Below are 18,025 nucleotides of genomic sequence, written 5' to 3' on the forward strand. Positions count from 1 at the left end.
TCACATCTTGGCATCCCTTGGACATTAATCTTTGAGAAAACCAAATGGATCCAACTTTTGCCAGAGTTTAATAGCAAAGCTGTCACATTTTACACAAATGAGTCTCGAGTCTGTTAGCGAATGGAAAGAGGAGCCCGGGAGGAGCGGAGTGGAGGAGGTGGAGCTGCTGACTGGACCATTTTCAAAGTGGCTCCAGTTTTTAGGGGAGGAGCCGGGATGCTTTGCAAAGCAGGAGAGACGAAGTAGTTAAAAATTATTACTAGCAAGGGGCCGGAACCTTGGGATGTGGGTATATAAGACGGCGCTTCCAGCCTAAAGCCGCTGCTGCTGCTGCTGCTGTGGTGAGAGCCGCGACCAGGGCGCACGGGCTCAGCCCTTTTATCCGCCAGAAGCCGGGGAGAAGTGCATAGGGGGCCGGTGAGGGCTAACCTGGGGCGGCTGCTTCACCTCCGGGACAGACAGACACGGGACCACCTAACTTCTGTTCCCTCTCCCTGAAAGCGCATCCGTCGGGTCGTGCGCTCTAGCCCAGCACCCCCGCGCGCGGCAGCAGTCCCGTCCAAGGCGATGCGTGCAGGGGGCCGGGAGGCTGGGCTCGGGCGGCGGGAGTAGGGCCTGCGGGCAGGCAGGGAGGGGCAGGGGTCAGAGCCCCGGCTGCGCGGTGGCCAGAGGCCACCTTTGCTCCACGCAACACACCTGCTGCTGCCGCCGCGCCGCAATGAGCCGCGTGGTCTGGCTGCTGCTGGGCGCCGCGCTGCTCTGCGGCCACGGAGCCTTCTGCCGCCGGGTGGTCAGCGGTGAGTCCGGGGCCACCCGCCCGCCGAGCGGACGAGCGGGAGGGAGACTGTGGGTCGCGCGGGGGGGGGGGGGCTTGCGAAGCAGCCTGTCCGGGGTGGAGGCTCTCCCGGGGACTGGGAACCGGTGCCGGGCGGAGGCGGGGAAATGGATTGTGTGCTGCTTGCTTCTCCGCCCCCCAAAACACACGTACAAAAGTTTAAATTTTTTGGAAGTGCTTGATTCAACAGCTGTAAAGCGAGCTCTGCGTCAGCCTAAGCAACACAGCGTTTTCCAGGAGTGATCGCCACTTTCTTTGTAAGAGAGTTGGCCGCAGGGCAGGGCCCGGCACCTGCGACAGGGGTGGGGTACCGCGGAGGCAGAGGGAGCCCACGGACAGCAGAGCCCGGGCAGGAATGCTAATCCCAGTTGTCCTGGCTCGACTTCGGTCCCCTCACCGTGTTCCCTCGGAGGATTTCTAACACCAGACCTGTTCGCTGTGGGTCGCTCACCGACCCCTGGGACACCGCCTTTGTTCTCAGGACTGACAAAGAACGGGGGACTGGCCTTTTCTTTGCACATCTCATTCCAAGTTGGGGACCTCTCAGAAAATGAAGTGGGCTCGAGTTGGGCTGAGGTGTACACGGTACACGGTGACGACTGCAGGTTCCTGCACACAATAGGTGCCCAATTAGGTCGGTGGGGTCAATGCAAGGGAAATGGATCAGAATTGGCAAGCGTCCCAGGGTCAGCTCTGAGTTTTTCTTTTTCGTTGACTTTCACTGTCCTATTGTTGAGCAATTTGTGTTTGATTCACCTTTTTTTTTTTTTTTTAACTTTTTGGGACGGTCTCTTAAAAAACATGAAGATTCTCAAAAGCTTAGGATGCATGAATAGAGCCTTACATGAACATTGAGCATAGATATCTACCTTTATTGAAATCTCTTGTGATGCTAATTAAAGTGTTGCCATAAATATTTGTTAAATGTATGTGGGCATGTATTTTAAGTGCGGGAAGTTTTTTTGATGTTCTAAAGCCCAAATTCCTTTTCACATTCTGTGCATCTTATAACAGGTGTCACTAGAGGTAGAGATAGATGACAGATGACAGCAACTTAATCAGTAGTGAAGCCAGACCTTTAGAAGCTGGCATATTAAGCTTGATTGTTACTGATGTCCCCTCAGCAATATGCAATGTTCTACATCTTCAGAATATAATTCTTAAATGTCTAGTTACCAATCACTATTAACTTTTTGGCCCTCTGCAGACACTGGAATTAAATACATTGTGAAGTGTTATTTGGAAATGCACTGCTGCTTACATTTTTGGGGGAAAGAAAATAAGGCAGTTTATAAAATGAAAACTTTACAGAGTCATATGAGGATGTTACAGCAGCCGACCATTAGCTACCTTTACCCCTAATATAACTTTGAAGATGAAGTTCACTCTTTAGAATCACCTGAATGTATGAATTACATATCTGGCTGCCTTTGTGTTTATCAGCATTATTCTTGCAGATGAATGAACAACAGAGACCAGGCTTTGATTGAGCATAAGGTGTTTTTTAAACACATAGAAACACTTCTCTGGCTTAAATAGTATCTTTTTGGTATATTCTTGTTTGTGTGCCTTAAACTTTGCAAGGGAGAAAAAAAGACAAAGAGTAAAAATAGTACTTGAAAAATTGTTGGTGAAAGTTTATTCTGTATCCTATTACTGCATAAATTGTTGCAAGCCTTTTACTGTGTTTTCCTATTAAGTATTTATAGGCATCTTGTAGGTGACATCTGGAAAATTTCTAATTAACTGAACATGATCTATTTGATTTAGCATAAATGATGATGTTTACTTGATATTAAAGCAGTTATGTTTTTTATGAATAATTTAATTGTCTTTGGCCATAAAAAATTCACAATGACATTTAACCATTATAAATTGATTTGCAATTTTGTCCTTTGAAGACTAATTTTTAAAATACGTATTTCAGCCATAATCGCAGAGTACAGAGCAGTTTAAACCTGGACATTTTGGAAGTAGTAGGTCTAATGTCTGCTTGGTCACTGTTAAGTTTTGAGAGATGCATTAACATTTTCATGCCACTAGGGACCATTTACCAAAATTCTCAAGTGTCTTTTTGACTGAAACAAGCTCTTTGGGGCCATTAGTATTTTTAGGAATACACCCACAATACGTGGAATACCTTTTCTATTTATTAAATATCAATACAACTATTTAGTTGTAGAGCAAAGGAATCACTTACCCCAGAAAAAAAAAAAAGACAAAGACAGAACATACAAAGTAATCCTTTATAGAAATTCTCTTCCTCAGTACTTTAAAAAAAAAAAGTACTCTAAGATATTAAAAAAAAAAGTACTTTAAAAGATTCAGTAAGATATGTTCTAATAGTTTAAAATGCATCACCCTTTTAAAAGTTGAGAACATTATGTATAAACAAAGTGAAAATATTTTAACAAGAAATAACATTTCAAACAACTTCATCATCATAGTCTGCCCTGTAAGATTTAATAGCATCTAGCAGTAATAGAAAAGTATTTTTATAGGTTAGTGGCCATGCTTCTTTTGATACATGAATATGCAACACAAATAAATATATAACCATGAGGGTAACAATCAGAGAGTAATTAGTGAATTTATGATCCTAAGTTGGAAACTGCTTTTAAGGTCGTAGACCTACCTATACTGATTTGTTGCTGAACATAGGTGTGTAGAGAATACCTACGGGGGCTGCAATCATTTAATTTTATAAAGTGACTGGTGGGTAATGACATATTCTTTAGGACAAAGGTAAGAGGATTTTACTAATGGGGATATGGGCACATGTGAAAAAGAAGAGTTCCAAATTCAGGTCTTGAAGATGGGAAGATATGTTTGAGGAGCTGCACAAGGATATTTTTAAAGATTTGAAATGTTTTCAAGTAATATGTTCTTTTTTTACTTTCTCTTTTCCATTTTAGTGCGCACAGCAGTGATTCCCAACCTATTGATGCTGCAAAATGGCATTAGTTGTATTTCATGGTACCTCCAGATTTCTGCAGAACACTTTAATATGCATTAATTTGAAGTTATGAAAATTGGCAAACATTTTACGTAGGAGACTGGATGATTTAGAGACCTCTCTTTTATTACACAGAATATTGCAAAATCATGGTGGCGTCCAGTAGCCTATAGATTAACATAATAGGGAAGGAGATACAAAAAACTGTTATCCCAGCCTATGGTACTATTCCATGACATCATCAAAAGCATAAAGTGATGACAGTGCAGTTTTCAAAGATGCAATTACTTTAAGTATCTGTTGGGCAAGAAAGGAACAAATTAATCTTATTACTAGTCATTTAATATGCTGCACATTTATCAGAGCCATTAATCCTTAACTGCTGTTTTCCAGCATTTTATGGTTTTGTTTTTATAACTTTTTCCTGAGGATGGCAATATCTACTCCATTATAACATTAGAAAAGAGGCAGAATTACATAAAGGGGTGCAAAGCGGAAATCCAGCTGATGTTCTCACTCACAGTTTTTACTTTTTACAAGTGTCTCCTATCACTTTGCACACAGGTGGACGGATGTACACAGCTGCCACGAGAGGTGGTTTCTTGCACTGTTTCAGCATATTACTGATGATGTAACATGGCCAGAAAACTTGACTAAAGTAACCCTCCTTGTAATTGGGAGAAAAAACAATCAGTTTGGGCCTTGTTTGTTTTATCTGGAAAATAAACGGGCTACATAAAACAATCATTAAGCACGTAGATAGTGTGAAAATCTGAGATCAATGTTCCAATATTAATCCTGTGTCTAAATGTTCAGTAATAGAAAATTCACAATGTGCTTAGAAACAAACTCTCAAGGTACAACCCCTTGTATATACTAGTCACCCAGTAATCAATAACGGATCAATGCTAATAACTACAACATAGAAAACATGAGTAATGAATATATGTGTCAATTCCTTTACAACTGAAGTCTTTCACCTTAGAAAAATATTATATTTGGGACATATATGGAGGCAGCATAAAAATTGGGGTAAACTCATGAATTGTAGAGGCAGATGGCCTGCTTCTAAACCCCGACTTTATCAGTTAGGAGCAGGGTGACTTTGGGCAAATTATTTAATTTTTCTATGGCCACCTTTATTTTCAAAATAGGATGAGAGCTTCTGCAGCACAGGGTTGGTTGCAGGAGGGTTAAAGGGGTTTGAACACAGTTGGGCAGGTTGTGTCATCACCACGCATGGATGCCAGGAAGTCTGAGAGGGAACTCAGCACTGCAAGCCCTGTGCCTGAAGCTGAAGCCACCTAGAGGGAAACACTTTTTTTTTTTTTTTTTTTAGCTGAACAGTCTGTATCAGCAGGAGAGAGCATCTTTTCCTGATTTACCCAAAGGCCAGGATTGTGCTAGCAGTGAGACCCTGCATACTAAACTATTGATAAATGTCAGGCTATTATTATTTTCATTATTACTTTAAAACTCAAAATCACTCTCACTTTTTAGGTAAGAAAACAGGCCAGGAAATTTTAAGTAATGTCCCCAGTGTACCCACAGTTCAAGTATTGCTCTGGGATGCCACGCCAGTACTTATTCATTGAATGCTTGATGCTTGAAATCTTAAGTCACACAGTTACTTGGCTTACCATTTGTTATTTAGATCTCAATTTTAAATATTGGGATTAAAAAAAAAAAAGTCTCATTCCCTTGTCAGGAAGCTTGTGATATTTCCTAGCTGGAGAGGTCGGGCTTGCAGCTGCCACCACCATCCATAAAATGACCCGACACTGCAATTTGGGTTTTGTTTACCAATTTAGGAAAATGGATTCCAGCACAATCTTAATAGTGTGCTATGCAGTTAATTGCATTATAAAATCTCTGTTCCAAAAAGAAAGTTTATTATGACAAAACTTTTTTTTTTATAAAGGAAAATTCTTAAGAAGTGGGTGTAACGTTGAACACTGACAGCAGAACACGAGATCAATAACATTCCCTTTCTTTCTAGTTCAGTCGTGTTGGCATTGCCATCAGAGGTCATGTCACACTGTATGCTTTAGCATCCGCATACTTACCAGTGTGATTTTGAGAGGAGTAAGAGAGAATTAGGAAAAACGAATTACTCTGTGGGATTCTAGTAAAACGCTCCAAGTCCAGTCAGTCTGGTTTGGGTTTATCGTGTAGATCCTTTTTTGTACAACCTTTTCTTTGCAACCTAAGGATAGATCATAATTGAACAATAGGAATTCATAAAATGTCTTCTACATTTTTACTGAAAAATCTGATGTAAATTCAAACTTACTTATATTCATAATATATGATTATAGTGTGAGGTGTAGGAAAAATGTTAGTACTTTCTTAACTGAGGACTCAACTGTCAGAAAGTTAATAAATATAAGCAAAATACAACCAAATCATAGATCCCTTCTATTCAGGAAGAAAAAAGTAAACTACATTTATGAGTTTGGCCCCACTTTTATACCATTGCCAAAAGCATTTAAAGCTCAGCCAATATTTAGCTCTAAAGGAGTTTTAATGACTAAGAAAAGAGACAAAACCATATAGTCATAGAAATGGTAGCAGAATCTTACCTGTGACATTGATAGGGATGTTTATTTCAATAGGCAACACTGAGAAGTATCTCTAAATAAAAGTTCATGTGTATATAATTGTGTGTGTGTGTGTGAAACCAATAGGTGTAGGCTCCTAGGTGGAAGGTCTTTTCTCTGTCTTGTAAATAAACCAACAAAGGACGTTCCAGATGATAGGTAACATTTAATAAATTATTTTTAGACAGTGTCGAGGTAGCCTTCATGTAATAAAAACTGTTATAAGGTTATCTGAATATTTACCTGCATATTTTGTGGTAAGTAGAATAGTAGATGGAAGATTAGATGTAGTAGGTGGAAGTAGATATACCAATTGAAGATTAGGATTCTTATATTTCAAAATAGTTGGTGGATGATTTTATCTGAATATGTTATTTACAAGTAAGAGAAAAGGAAATTCTCCCTGTGGTCTCACAGAATGAGAAGGGAGGTAATCATAATGGTTCTCTAGGAAGATTAGCCTTTAGAGAAGTGGGAAAAGTTGCTTCCAGAAGATCCATATTAATGGAACTTTTCTGGGAATTAGGGCAACATTTGTTTCCCAGCTGTTGGAGTTCCACTGCAATTACAGTCAAACGGGACTAGTTAAAATGACAGTGAGCAGTTCAATAGCTTCCTCTTTCGCTGGTTTTGCTGCAACTTGGACCAAATTTGCACAATAAGGTGGAAATAAGTATTGAAAAACAGTTGGATGGAAAGACATTCCATCCAAAGTGTCAGCTTTAACTGAGTACACACACACATACACACAGACACACAGGATACCAAAAAATGTATACACATTTTAAGAAAAGAAAAAACTGTATTAAAATAGTAATAATAAAAGATGAATACAATTCACATTTGACTTCTGCAATTACAAGAGGTGCTCAAAGTGGTTACCATCAGCGTAATTTTAATAGTTTTTTTCCTTTCTTAAAATGTGTATGCATTTTTTTGGCAGCCTCTGTATATATATGCCATAAAAAAACTGCAAAGTATCCATAATTTCCTGAAAACTGCCTTGCTAGAGCTGAACTGCTAGTGACTTTTCAGTTCAAAATCTGTGGACACAGCTGATATTCAGTCAATACACTTTGGAGTTAATATCTATCTGAAGTTGGTAACTGGCCACTGTCCTGACCCAATGAGAGTCTCCCTGCAGTGCAGCCACCACAGTCTCCACACGCTGACCCAGGACCCCTGCACCACTCCATTACCCACAGCCATGGCGAGTGTCAAGGCTGGCTAGGTCCAGGGCCTGTGAAGTATATGCTGTTAATTATTTTAAATGTAATCCCTGTCTGTGGATTTTTCTTTTATTATTATCATTTCTCGACAGACTAACATTTATCTACAGGTTAAAATCGCTAATACCTAATAGTGGTATTAGGAATTTCCTCATGACACTTAAAGCCGTTGTGCATTTAATTAGAAGTGCTATTTTCATTTTATAAACAAGTTCATTCTCATCATCGTTTTTGTATCCTAACCATAAATAATACATCTGTGTTGCATTCATTTTTTAATGTATCAAAAATAATGAATAGAGACTTTTAGCATATAAATCGTACCTGTGTATCCTCTGATGGCGTTGTTACAGAAATCGTTTTTACTTATTAAAACTTCTGGCTAATTATTTTCTTTTTAATTTCAATTTTTGACCTCTTGCAAAACAATCTTGTCGGACAAGTTTAATATTTTAAAAGTGCTGGAACCAAATCCAAGTCTGAGAGTTCTTGAAGTGAAAAACTAAACAAGTTGAAAACTCAAGGGAATGCAGTTGAGGTATTTTGAGACTTAGAAATATGTACAAGACATAGAAGATGAAAATGGAAACAGAGCTTGATTTAAAACTACAGGCATAAAAATTAGGCTTAGTGGCATTGTTAGAATATTACCAGAAACAAAAATTTTAAATAAGGAAGGTATCACAAAACCTAATAATAAATTAGGAGAAATTAAAAAAAATAATAATAGTATTAGAATCAACCATTGGGACTTCCACAATCATATCTCAAGGATTGTTTATTTCAGACGGATTTGTCCTTTTGAAATCTCTTTAATTCTAGTTTCGTGTGATCGTTCATACTAGAGTGTTATTTTTCGTTAACAATTGGTTGGGAGAGTCTGTTAATTTGTTCATATTATTCAGTATGTTCCTCCTGGGGCTAAATCACAGTTAATGAGACAGAGAGGACAGCTGTTTTACTTGCATTGCTGGAACTGCCATTTTATTAGTTGGCTGTTCTCAGCTTGTGTCAAGTTATTGAATGCCTGTCATTCAAACACCATTGTGAGGTCAATGACCTTGCACTGATTTCTGCTCCCACCTGCCTCTGAGTGTCATCATAGGTCATTAATTGCTGGTTCTGGGGGAGGATGGATGTGATACCAAAACTGGCTCAGTGTGGTGTACTATAATTAAGAGTACAGACCTTGAATGCTTTAACTTTTAGCTAGTGTTTATGTCCAGTAACACCCCAGCCCTCCACTACTGACAAATGTTCTCCATTGGCTACAACATTAAATACATAGTGAAGAAAGCCATCATGCAGATGAATCATGCAGATGAATCCTAAGAAAGCAGTAAAGCTGTGCCTTAATTTCTTAGGATAAAGTAATTTAACTTAATTTTACATAAAATAGTAAGATTGTGTGTATTCCAGGGCTAAAGCTGAGCTGAAGTCAGGGAAAGACTAGTGGAGGCGATGGACAGCAGGTTGGAAATAAGGAAGAGTGACAGAGAGGGGTACGTGGCAGCAGAGATCAGCGGTGAACCAGAGAATCTAATGGAAAACAAAACAGCTTGACCATTCAGCACATTGTCTCCATAATCTTGGCGTACATGTTTGGTGGTAAATGGAGGAAGGTGTAAAAGGTAGAACAATAGGAATTCTATTCCTATGCACTGTAAATCCCTCATACATATAGTTTCGTTATGATCTGATATGATCATGCATATTTGTTGTTATATTACAAATAATCAGGAAAATTCATTCTGCCTAATATAGGGGTATGTGGAATTCAATTATGAGAGTTTTTTTTTTCTTTTAATCAGACTTTTTGTTTTGTTGCCTATGTATTTAAGTCTTCATGGTTTTTTGTTTGTTTGTTTGGTTTTTGTTTTAGGCCAAAAGGTGTGTTTTGCTGACTTCAAGCACCCCTGCTACAAAATGGCCTACTTCCAGGAACTGTCCAGCCGAGTGAGCTTTCAGGAGGCACGCCTGGCTTGTGAGAGTGAGGGCGGAGCCCTTCTCAGCCTTGAGAATGAAGCAGAGCAGAAGTTGATAGAAAGCATGTTGCAAAACCTGACGAAACCAGGAACAGGGATTTCTGATGGTGATTTCTGGATAGGGCTTTGGAGAAATGGAGAGGGGCCTGCATCTGGGGCCTGCCCGGATCTCTACCAGTGGTCTGATGGAAGCAGTTCCCAGTACCGGTGAGTAGGGTCCCAAAGAGGCGAACGTGCTCTGGGGAACTTGGGAGGGCAAAGGGAGGTTTCTGTTACCTGTAGAGGATGGCAGCAAGCATAGAAGGAGCAAAATAACCTAGGTGTGTATTTGCTGCTCTGTATTTGCAGAAACTGGTATACTGATGAACCTTCCTGTGGAAGTGAGAAGTGCGTTGTGATGTATCATCAACCGACGGCCAATCCTGGCCTTGGGGGCCCCTACCTTTACCAGTGGAATGACGACAGGTGCAACATGAAGCACAATTACATCTGCAAGTACGAACCAGGTAGGAAGTATTGTAAGTCGTCGATACAGCAGATTTTGTGCACATTTGCTTATATCGAGTTTTAGCTTCAAGATTTGCTACCTTTGCTGTTTTGCTTTTCTGCTCTGAAACACGAATCACTTTGCAGCTTGTCCTATTGCTCTGTGTACTGAAGCACATGGTATTCTATAGAACAAACTGCCTGACGAGTTAAATAGAAGTAGAGTAACTAGAAACTATAGAAACGAGAGTAACTAGAAATAGAAACGACAGTCACTAGAAATAGAACTAGGGAGTAACTAGAAGCATCTGGAGAGGTGTCTTTAAGACAACATAGTCATTTCTAATCTTAAGGTCAAATTGTGCCTTTGTAAATATATTTTATGAAAAATAAATCTATTTTAAAGTATTTAAAATATTTAGCATAATGTGGGTGAAGTAGGTATACGTAACCATGGAACCTATAGCTTTACATGTCTGAGCAACAGTCCTTGAGGGGCTTATCTGGGGAATTTAAGGGAACAAAGGACCTTTCTCCTGGAACATTAGCTTATCATGTCATGGATACTTGGCACGTGCTCCTCAGTGAATGTCAGAACTGGTCATAGCTCGTTGAACCATAGTTAAACAAAGTAGAGGCGTTCACCATGTTCTTCCCGTGACCCTCATCTTTTGAAATGTTCCTCCTTAATCAGCTTTCCTTGAAGTCTCCAATTTGTGGCCATTTGCAGCGAATGGAAAGGTTGCATCGACCTGAATTACACCAGTGTGGTATCCTGTGGAAGTAGTAAATTTGAATTACCTTGAATAAGACAGCTGAACTGAATTGATATTTGACCCAAAGAGAGACTAATCAAACTGTGTACACTCATTTTTAAAAATCATTTAAGAAAGTCGAATTAGATACTTAGGCTTTGGGATTTTTTTTTTTTCTGTTTGTCTCCTTGGTGTTTGGAAGTATCGTTTTAACTCTTCTGAGAGGCTTGACCTCATATGTTCATGCAAGGCAATTATAATCAAGTACTGCTGTTTCCATTATTCTCTTGAAATTACATGATTCCATTTCTCATAAAGCACAAGGGATTATTTGGATTAGATTTACTCTTTCTTATGTTTATCCTGCTCTTGAGTATATTAGCCAACTTTCTATATCCCTGGTGAGTTTATTCTTTAAACTCCTCAGATGCTAAATCCATCATTACCGTCCTAGAAGCCTTTACAAAACTAAATCTGTTATGCTCTTGTGTTCTTTGTCTGTTTTTTTTCCTTAGAAAAATATAAAGTTGGCATTCTCTGGTAGTTTAAATTTACAACAGTATGTACTCGAAACTATTAAATGAAACAAAGATATATTATAGAATCTTCTTAATACAATATTATCTTCTTTCTTCGAGCTTTTAGATGAACTATTTGACCCTAAGTACATTTGTTTATTTTATTTTATTTTTTTGCCTTCGTAGTTACCACATTATTCAGGACGGTATTAACTCCGGGATCTTCTTGACTTGTTTTGTATTAGGTAATCTAGGTTTGTTTACTAATGGAAGAGTGTTGTAGACATAAAATTATTTTTTCCTTCATCCTCTATATTCTACCTAAATCTTCAAATATCTATACTTTGTGAACAATATTCTTTTGTGTCTTTATTGTTTTTGAAGCACATGCACAGTTTTACGGTTGGTCTTATTAATGTACTTACAGTTTTTAATTCTTTGATTTACTTTCAATATTTTCACTTTCAACTATTTATTTTCTGTTTAGTCAACCTTCCTTGCGCTTAGTGTTTTATTTATGAGAGATATTGGTTTGATTAAATTCCTTTCTTATGGAGTCATTGCTTTTCAGCGATGAGTGGTTAGCTTTTTAGTGGTGAGGGAGTTGGAGGATTAAACAGTGGGACTAATTAAAATTTACAAATTATAACACTAATTATTTTGAACTCTATTCTCCAACTATACCAGAACTACTGTGGGATTTGAACTTAGTCTCAGTTTTCTGCTCCAACACACCATCTAACAGGATGACTAATGATATTCAGACTGGTAAAAATTTAACCTAGCTATGCAGAAACTGAATAATTCACTTCTGACTTTGCTCACTCTCTTCCATACCATTTTTTGTTGTTGTCCTGTGAATTGCGTATCTATTCTTTAGGTCTACCAATGTTATTTTTATGGGGATACATCTGAATCTAATTTTTGTATTTATTAAAATTGCACTCTACACTCTTGTTCTTAGACATTATAAAATAGTGTCTATGGGATTATGTTTCTAAAAGTTTGTCACTTAGCAATTGCATTAACTTAAATTTTGTTAGAGTTGCTTTTAAAATAATCAGTTCTATGTTGATAAATAACATAGGATCTGTGTCATTCGTTCAGCAAATAACCAGCTGAGTGTAGGCATAGAGTAGGTAAATTCTGTAGGAGAATGAGTGTAGGTAGGGTAGGGCTGTATCTGAAACCTAGAGGGGGCTGTAAGACTCAGGGTGAAATTTGTAGGCCAGAATAATAAGTACCATTACAGGTTGGTATATGATTAAACTTCCAATGAATAGAGACAATGTGGCCAAATTAGAGAAGTAAGCATTACATTAAAAATGATTTACTCTTCTAAAAGTAATATAAGATGCTGCATGTGTTTTTTCTTTTCCATCACTTGAAAAAACTAAACAAGAAATTATATTTTGGGGACAAATGAAAACAAAGTTAGAGGGCATTTTCTTAATAATTCAATTTCCATTCAGTGAGCTATTAATTTAACAAATAGAAGCTAGAAACAAAACAAAACAAAACAAAACTAGGTGACAGAGCCATACCAGATCCTGGTAGGGTATTTCAACATTTGTAAGGGCATGGCATTGAAAGAGATCTCACCTCATAAAACCAGGGAAAGAAAGAACTCGCAAACCTAAATTTATTATTATCTTTTAAAGAGGTAGACACTGTTGGAAAGCAAATCTAAGGATGGCATTGTTTGCATAGGACAGAAACGTGCTTTAGAACATTATTATTTGAATCATTAATTCCAAGTGCAATCCATATACTGTCTTCTGCTGATAATATTTTTATGAGGAGAAACCTAGATATTGCACTGATATTAGCAACAAAGTCATCTTTGCTTGTCATTGAATTCTAGTTAGTAGCTCACATTCTTAAGATCACCGATTCTTGCTTATCTTTGCCTAGCGTTGTGCCTGCTTTGTCATTATGGCCTGTAGCTGGCTGTCATCAGCATAGACATGCTTTTGATTGCTAAATGCAGTTTTGGGTCACAAGGATTCACCCCGTGGATCCTTGACTTAAAGATAATCAAATGTTTCTAGTTAGATAATTTCATGTAAGTTTAAATTCAAAATATTGCTTCTCGCTGTAAATTGTGCAGAAGTCAAAACTCTGATGTTTAAATGGTTTTGTAATATAAGCTTTTATTTACATCTGTTTGCATTTCTCTTATCATTATCAATGATGCCTGGACTTATTATCTGCAGAGATTAATCCAACAGCTCCTGGAGAAAAGACTTATTTTACAAACCAACCAGGAGACACCCATCAAAACGTGGTTGTTACTGAAGCAGGTAATTTGTTCCTGTGTCTTTATCTCCTCTGTCAAGAACAGAAGCTGTACATATAAACTCTCCTTCAAGTTGGCCCACCTTTTCTTGTTGCTCGGTGAAGTGGTGCACTAAATATTAAACTTCCAGTGAATGGGCCTATGGATATTTACTTTTGAACTATGTTAGAACATATGGGGTGAAGCTAGTTTTTAAATAGAAGAACCTATTTTTCTTTTCTTCTCATTTTCACTTCAAGTGTAAGCATCTAGTACTAAACTAAGTAATCCCCATTAAAACCTGAATCTACAAGGAGCTTCCCCAACAACAGGTAGGCGTTACGCTGTCAGTTGGGACATTCAGTGGCCTTCAGACAGTGGTGTGCTGCTAAGTGTTTAAGGATCGGCTAGGGTGAGGTAGGTATAAAATAAAAAGCCTGGTTTGTAGACTTTGCAGTTTGCTGTGGTATAAGAACTCCGTGGATGATTTCAAGCTACCAAAGTGACATCATTGAAAAGCAGGGTGGGAAGAATGCATACAGTGAGCTCTCAAGCCAGCTGCCTCTAGCACACCACTGTCTGCAAAAGAAATAATGAAATCCCGATGCAAATTGCATGTTAGTCAGAAATCATGGCCCTATGCCAATGGGACAGAACTGATTTATCTGAGAGCTTTGTGAAGATTGAGCCAAAGACCTAGAGTCTCAAACTCTTTCCGCTGGTGGTCCAAAATCCATGAAAGAGTAGGAAATACGTTCTCTTTTTCTTTACTATTATGTATAAGGGATTGCGATGGTATTTTGAAAAGGAAAGAAAATCGTGAATTTTTAAAATTCTGAAATCATCTACTGGAAGTTCAAGAGTAGGCAAAAACAGCAAATTGTTCCCCCAGTACCCCATCACTGAACTGTAGTTAATTTGTTTTCTGTTAAGAAAGGACTTGATGTGCAGCTATATGGATAGTTTGGTCTAAGTTCAGTCCTCTTTGGCCAGAATTATTTACATTAATAATGATGATGGCTTTTGATTTGCTAGGTAGCTGCGTAGTTTTCAATTTGCTTTTCTTATATGGACATGATATTAAAACTTAGCACTTTTCACTTTTCAGGTGCCTGATTTTAAAACCATTTAGAACATCTAAACCTAATTAAAGATAGCAATACATCATTACATTAGGAATATTTTCCCTCTTATGACATTTAAAAAATGTTTAATAATATAATTTTAAGCTGTATTGATCTTCAGTTTTTTATTTTACCAAGAATACCCAACATTATCAAGTGTTGGAACAGGATTTAAAAATGATTCATTTTAAAATTTAATTAAGTCTTCATGACTCTAGAGTCTTGTGTCTCTGGGTTATGACTGTATAATCAGTTAATATTTACATATTTTGCTTTAATCCCTTATCATCATGGCATATCATCATGGCACTGAAGTTACTGGTTAGGATAATGTCATATCAAATAAATCAACAGTTGTTTTAATAATGATTATTATTTTTTTAATAATCAGTGCTTGTTTCTCTAAGAACTGAGAAGGATTAATGAAGTGAGATAGCTAAGATTATTAATACATTATGGAAACTAGCTGCTATCTGATTTGCAGATTTCGTAATAGTTCTGGAAATATGGATGTGGAATTAGAGTGTGGCAACCAATACAATATGATTTTGTTTTCCATTTTTAATAAACATGAATATATTATTAGATTATTCAGCATCTAGGGAAGAACCTTGCTTAGAATCTATTTATTGATAATAATTCTATTTTACCTTAAGTTTTTGGAAAATTTTTGTACAATTTTGGTGTTAGAATCCTGACTCCATTGTCTTTTTATACTAAGACTGTTTTTCTTTTGCAGGCATAATTCCCAATCTAATTTATGTTGTTATACCAACGATCCCACTGCTCTTATTGATACTGGTTGCTTTCGGGACCTGCTGTTTCCAGATGCTGCATAAAAGGTAAATAATTCATATATGTAGAGACACCTTGAAAAGTTTTAGATAAGTTTTCAGAACTCTTTAAAAATGTTAGTACAAAATTCTATTTTTAATTTGCCTGAAGACAGTTCTGATTTCTTGTTACCTGTCAGACAAATCCAGTCTATACAATCTAATAAGATATACCTTTTTATAGGATTCATGCATTATCTCATTTAATCCCCACAGCCAAATGAAGTAGGTACCCTTGTGTTTCTGTTTTTCGGTTGGGGAGATGGTTGCCTAGATGGGTTTCCCAATTTGCCTGGGTCTCATAGCTAGTGTGTGTGGTGGATCTGAAATTCAAATGCTTGTAAGCCTACAACATATACAACTGTACTATAATACTGTTTCTTGTTTATTAAGGATAAGAAGTGCTAAACCTTTTAATCTTGACCTCACATTGTATGCATGACTTGAGTTGTGCAGGTGTACTTTGTGGTACCTTTTCAAAATTTCAAGTCATAGCTTTCTGTTTGATTTCAAAAGGATCTCTTAAGTATAGGAAATACAGGACAGTGGTAAAACTAGGTCACTTTTTAGTAGGCATCTTGAATTAAGTGATGTATCTTCACAGCAAGTTTCTTGGGAGTAATCTTCTACATCTATTGCCCCATACCCTTGAGTTACAGGTAAAAGTTTTCCATGTGTGTCCAATTGTCAATTAAATTAAAATAATTAATGTATGAAATATAAATATGTATCAAATGAAAAGATGCTGGGTTTGAATAAGAGCGTGTTTGCTAGAATAAACTGGACATTGTTGCCTGAGCGTTTCCACTGGAGACTGATCAAGGGAATGCCTGTATTATGGAGGGGCCTGCAAATAAGTCATTTTTCATTTCTGGCTTTACTTCCTCTTTCCTTTTCCTGAAATAAATCCTAAAGAATCCACTAAGTAGCAAAAGCTCTAGAAAAAAAAATTCAGTAGGTATAAACTCTGAATGGTTTACATAAAATTTAAAAAGGGTCCAACCTGTGATTTGCTGGCTGTTTAAGTAGGACATTTTGAATAACAGTAACAAATAAAGTCTGGCAAACTGATACCATATTTTATGTTCTCTTGGCTTTCCCAGGTCTATATAAAACACAGTTAAAATTGGTTTTCAATATTTTGTACAGAATAAAGACCATAGTAAATATGTAGCTTCTTCCCTTAATTCCTAAGACAGACAATGGAAAGATGGTTTTTCATTATGTAAAGCAATGAGGTAGAGGTAGGATTTGATATAAATCCCCCCTCCCCTCATAACCCAGCCAAACGATTGAGGAAGATCTTTAAATAACAAGTCAGCCTGAAAAGTGACTTGAAAAATATTATGTAGATAGTCTCATTTCTAAGATAAAAATCACTGAAGTGCTAGTAACTGAGTTTTCTCTAAAGTTTGTTTTCTTTCTTCCAAATAGTGTGTTATTGTAGAGAGTCGACTCATTCAAAAGTCTTCCAGGTTTTTCCATCTTGACGATCTGTGGAGTTTTCATTGTTTGAAATTCTCAGAATGAGAAAATAAGCCAAAACAGAGTGCCTCTAGGTGCCAGAATTAGCTGTAGTGCTTCATTCATTCGTTCTTAGATCCTCCCCCTTTTCCTTTCTTCCAGGAAAGCAAGGAGAAACTTCATCAAAGACTCCACTCCATTATCATCTGAGTGCCTTGCAGAAAGTTTAAATTCCAATATGGTACACACGATGGTTTCTATCATTCCATATCATGTTCACAATAATAACTGGTTTCCTTAACTGGTAGTAACTCTTAAATGAAATACTAATGCTACACACAAACTACATTAATAACTTAACCACTTTTTTAACCATTCAAAATATTTCATGTTTTTCATAAATGTTGCTTGATTTATTTCCCATTCATGTTAAATGGCTTAATGGATTAAGATGTGTTGATCTTACTTATTTGGATGCAGATCTTCCAAACATATGATGTGGGCATCACATTTTATTCATAATTTTTCACAGTTAAATTGAAGTCAGTTAAGTAATACTGTAAAATTGTACTGCTCAGGATTGTTTAGCAAGAGTTCTCTTCTTTCTTTGAAGGAGGTCTGCAACGTCTGGTAGGTAGATGGAGAGTGAATGGAATGGGGTCAGACATGCATGTGGGGATTGGAGAGCGTACTGTTGGAAGGAGCGTCTGTGGGAGGAAGGCAGTTCAGAACACACTGAGGCGGGACAGGATCTGGTTAGTGATGCAGGCGAGGGTTCATTCTCAGGAAGCTAAGTCAAAAGGAATCTAGAGCTTATAAGTAGTCTGGCATAGGATGACCTGGGTGCACTCAGGAACAGGCACTTTCACAGGCGCCCCAAGAAGTGGCCGTTTTATAGAGTTAGAAGACAGCACAGCCTGTGGCAAACACTGGAAATGTGGGCCTGAACTCTAGATATGACA

The 18,025-nt window shown here is 37.6% G+C and overlaps 1 protein-coding gene across 5 annotated transcripts in view; it reads left to right on the plus strand.

Annotated features, from left to right (window-relative positions):
* Positions 1–18,025, plus strand: part of CHODL (chondrolectin) — a 243,683-nt gene that overhangs the window by 223,685 nt on the left and 1,973 nt on the right. For 3 of the 5 annotated variants that reach the window (XM_033123031.1, XM_033123011.1, XM_033123040.1), the window contains 4 exons: positions 9,503–9,812; positions 9,954–10,111; positions 13,581–13,667; positions 15,506–15,608. In XM_033123031.1, coding sequence (XP_032978922.1) covers positions 9,503–9,812; positions 9,954–10,111; positions 13,581–13,667; positions 15,506–15,608 — 658 coding nt within the window. Of the gene's footprint in view, positions 1–482; positions 798–9,502; positions 9,813–9,953; positions 10,112–13,580; positions 13,668–15,505; positions 15,609–17,225; positions 17,305–18,025 lie in introns of those variants that run through there. The other 2 variants (XM_033123021.1, XM_033123049.1) reach the window with 2 other exon arrangements.

The sequence above is a fragment of the Rhinolophus ferrumequinum genome, chromosome 2, assembly GCF_004115265.2.
Source record: "Rhinolophus ferrumequinum isolate MPI-CBG mRhiFer1 chromosome 2, mRhiFer1_v1.p, whole genome shotgun sequence".
Lineage (NCBI taxonomy): Eukaryota > Metazoa > Chordata > Mammalia > Chiroptera > Rhinolophidae > Rhinolophus > Rhinolophus ferrumequinum.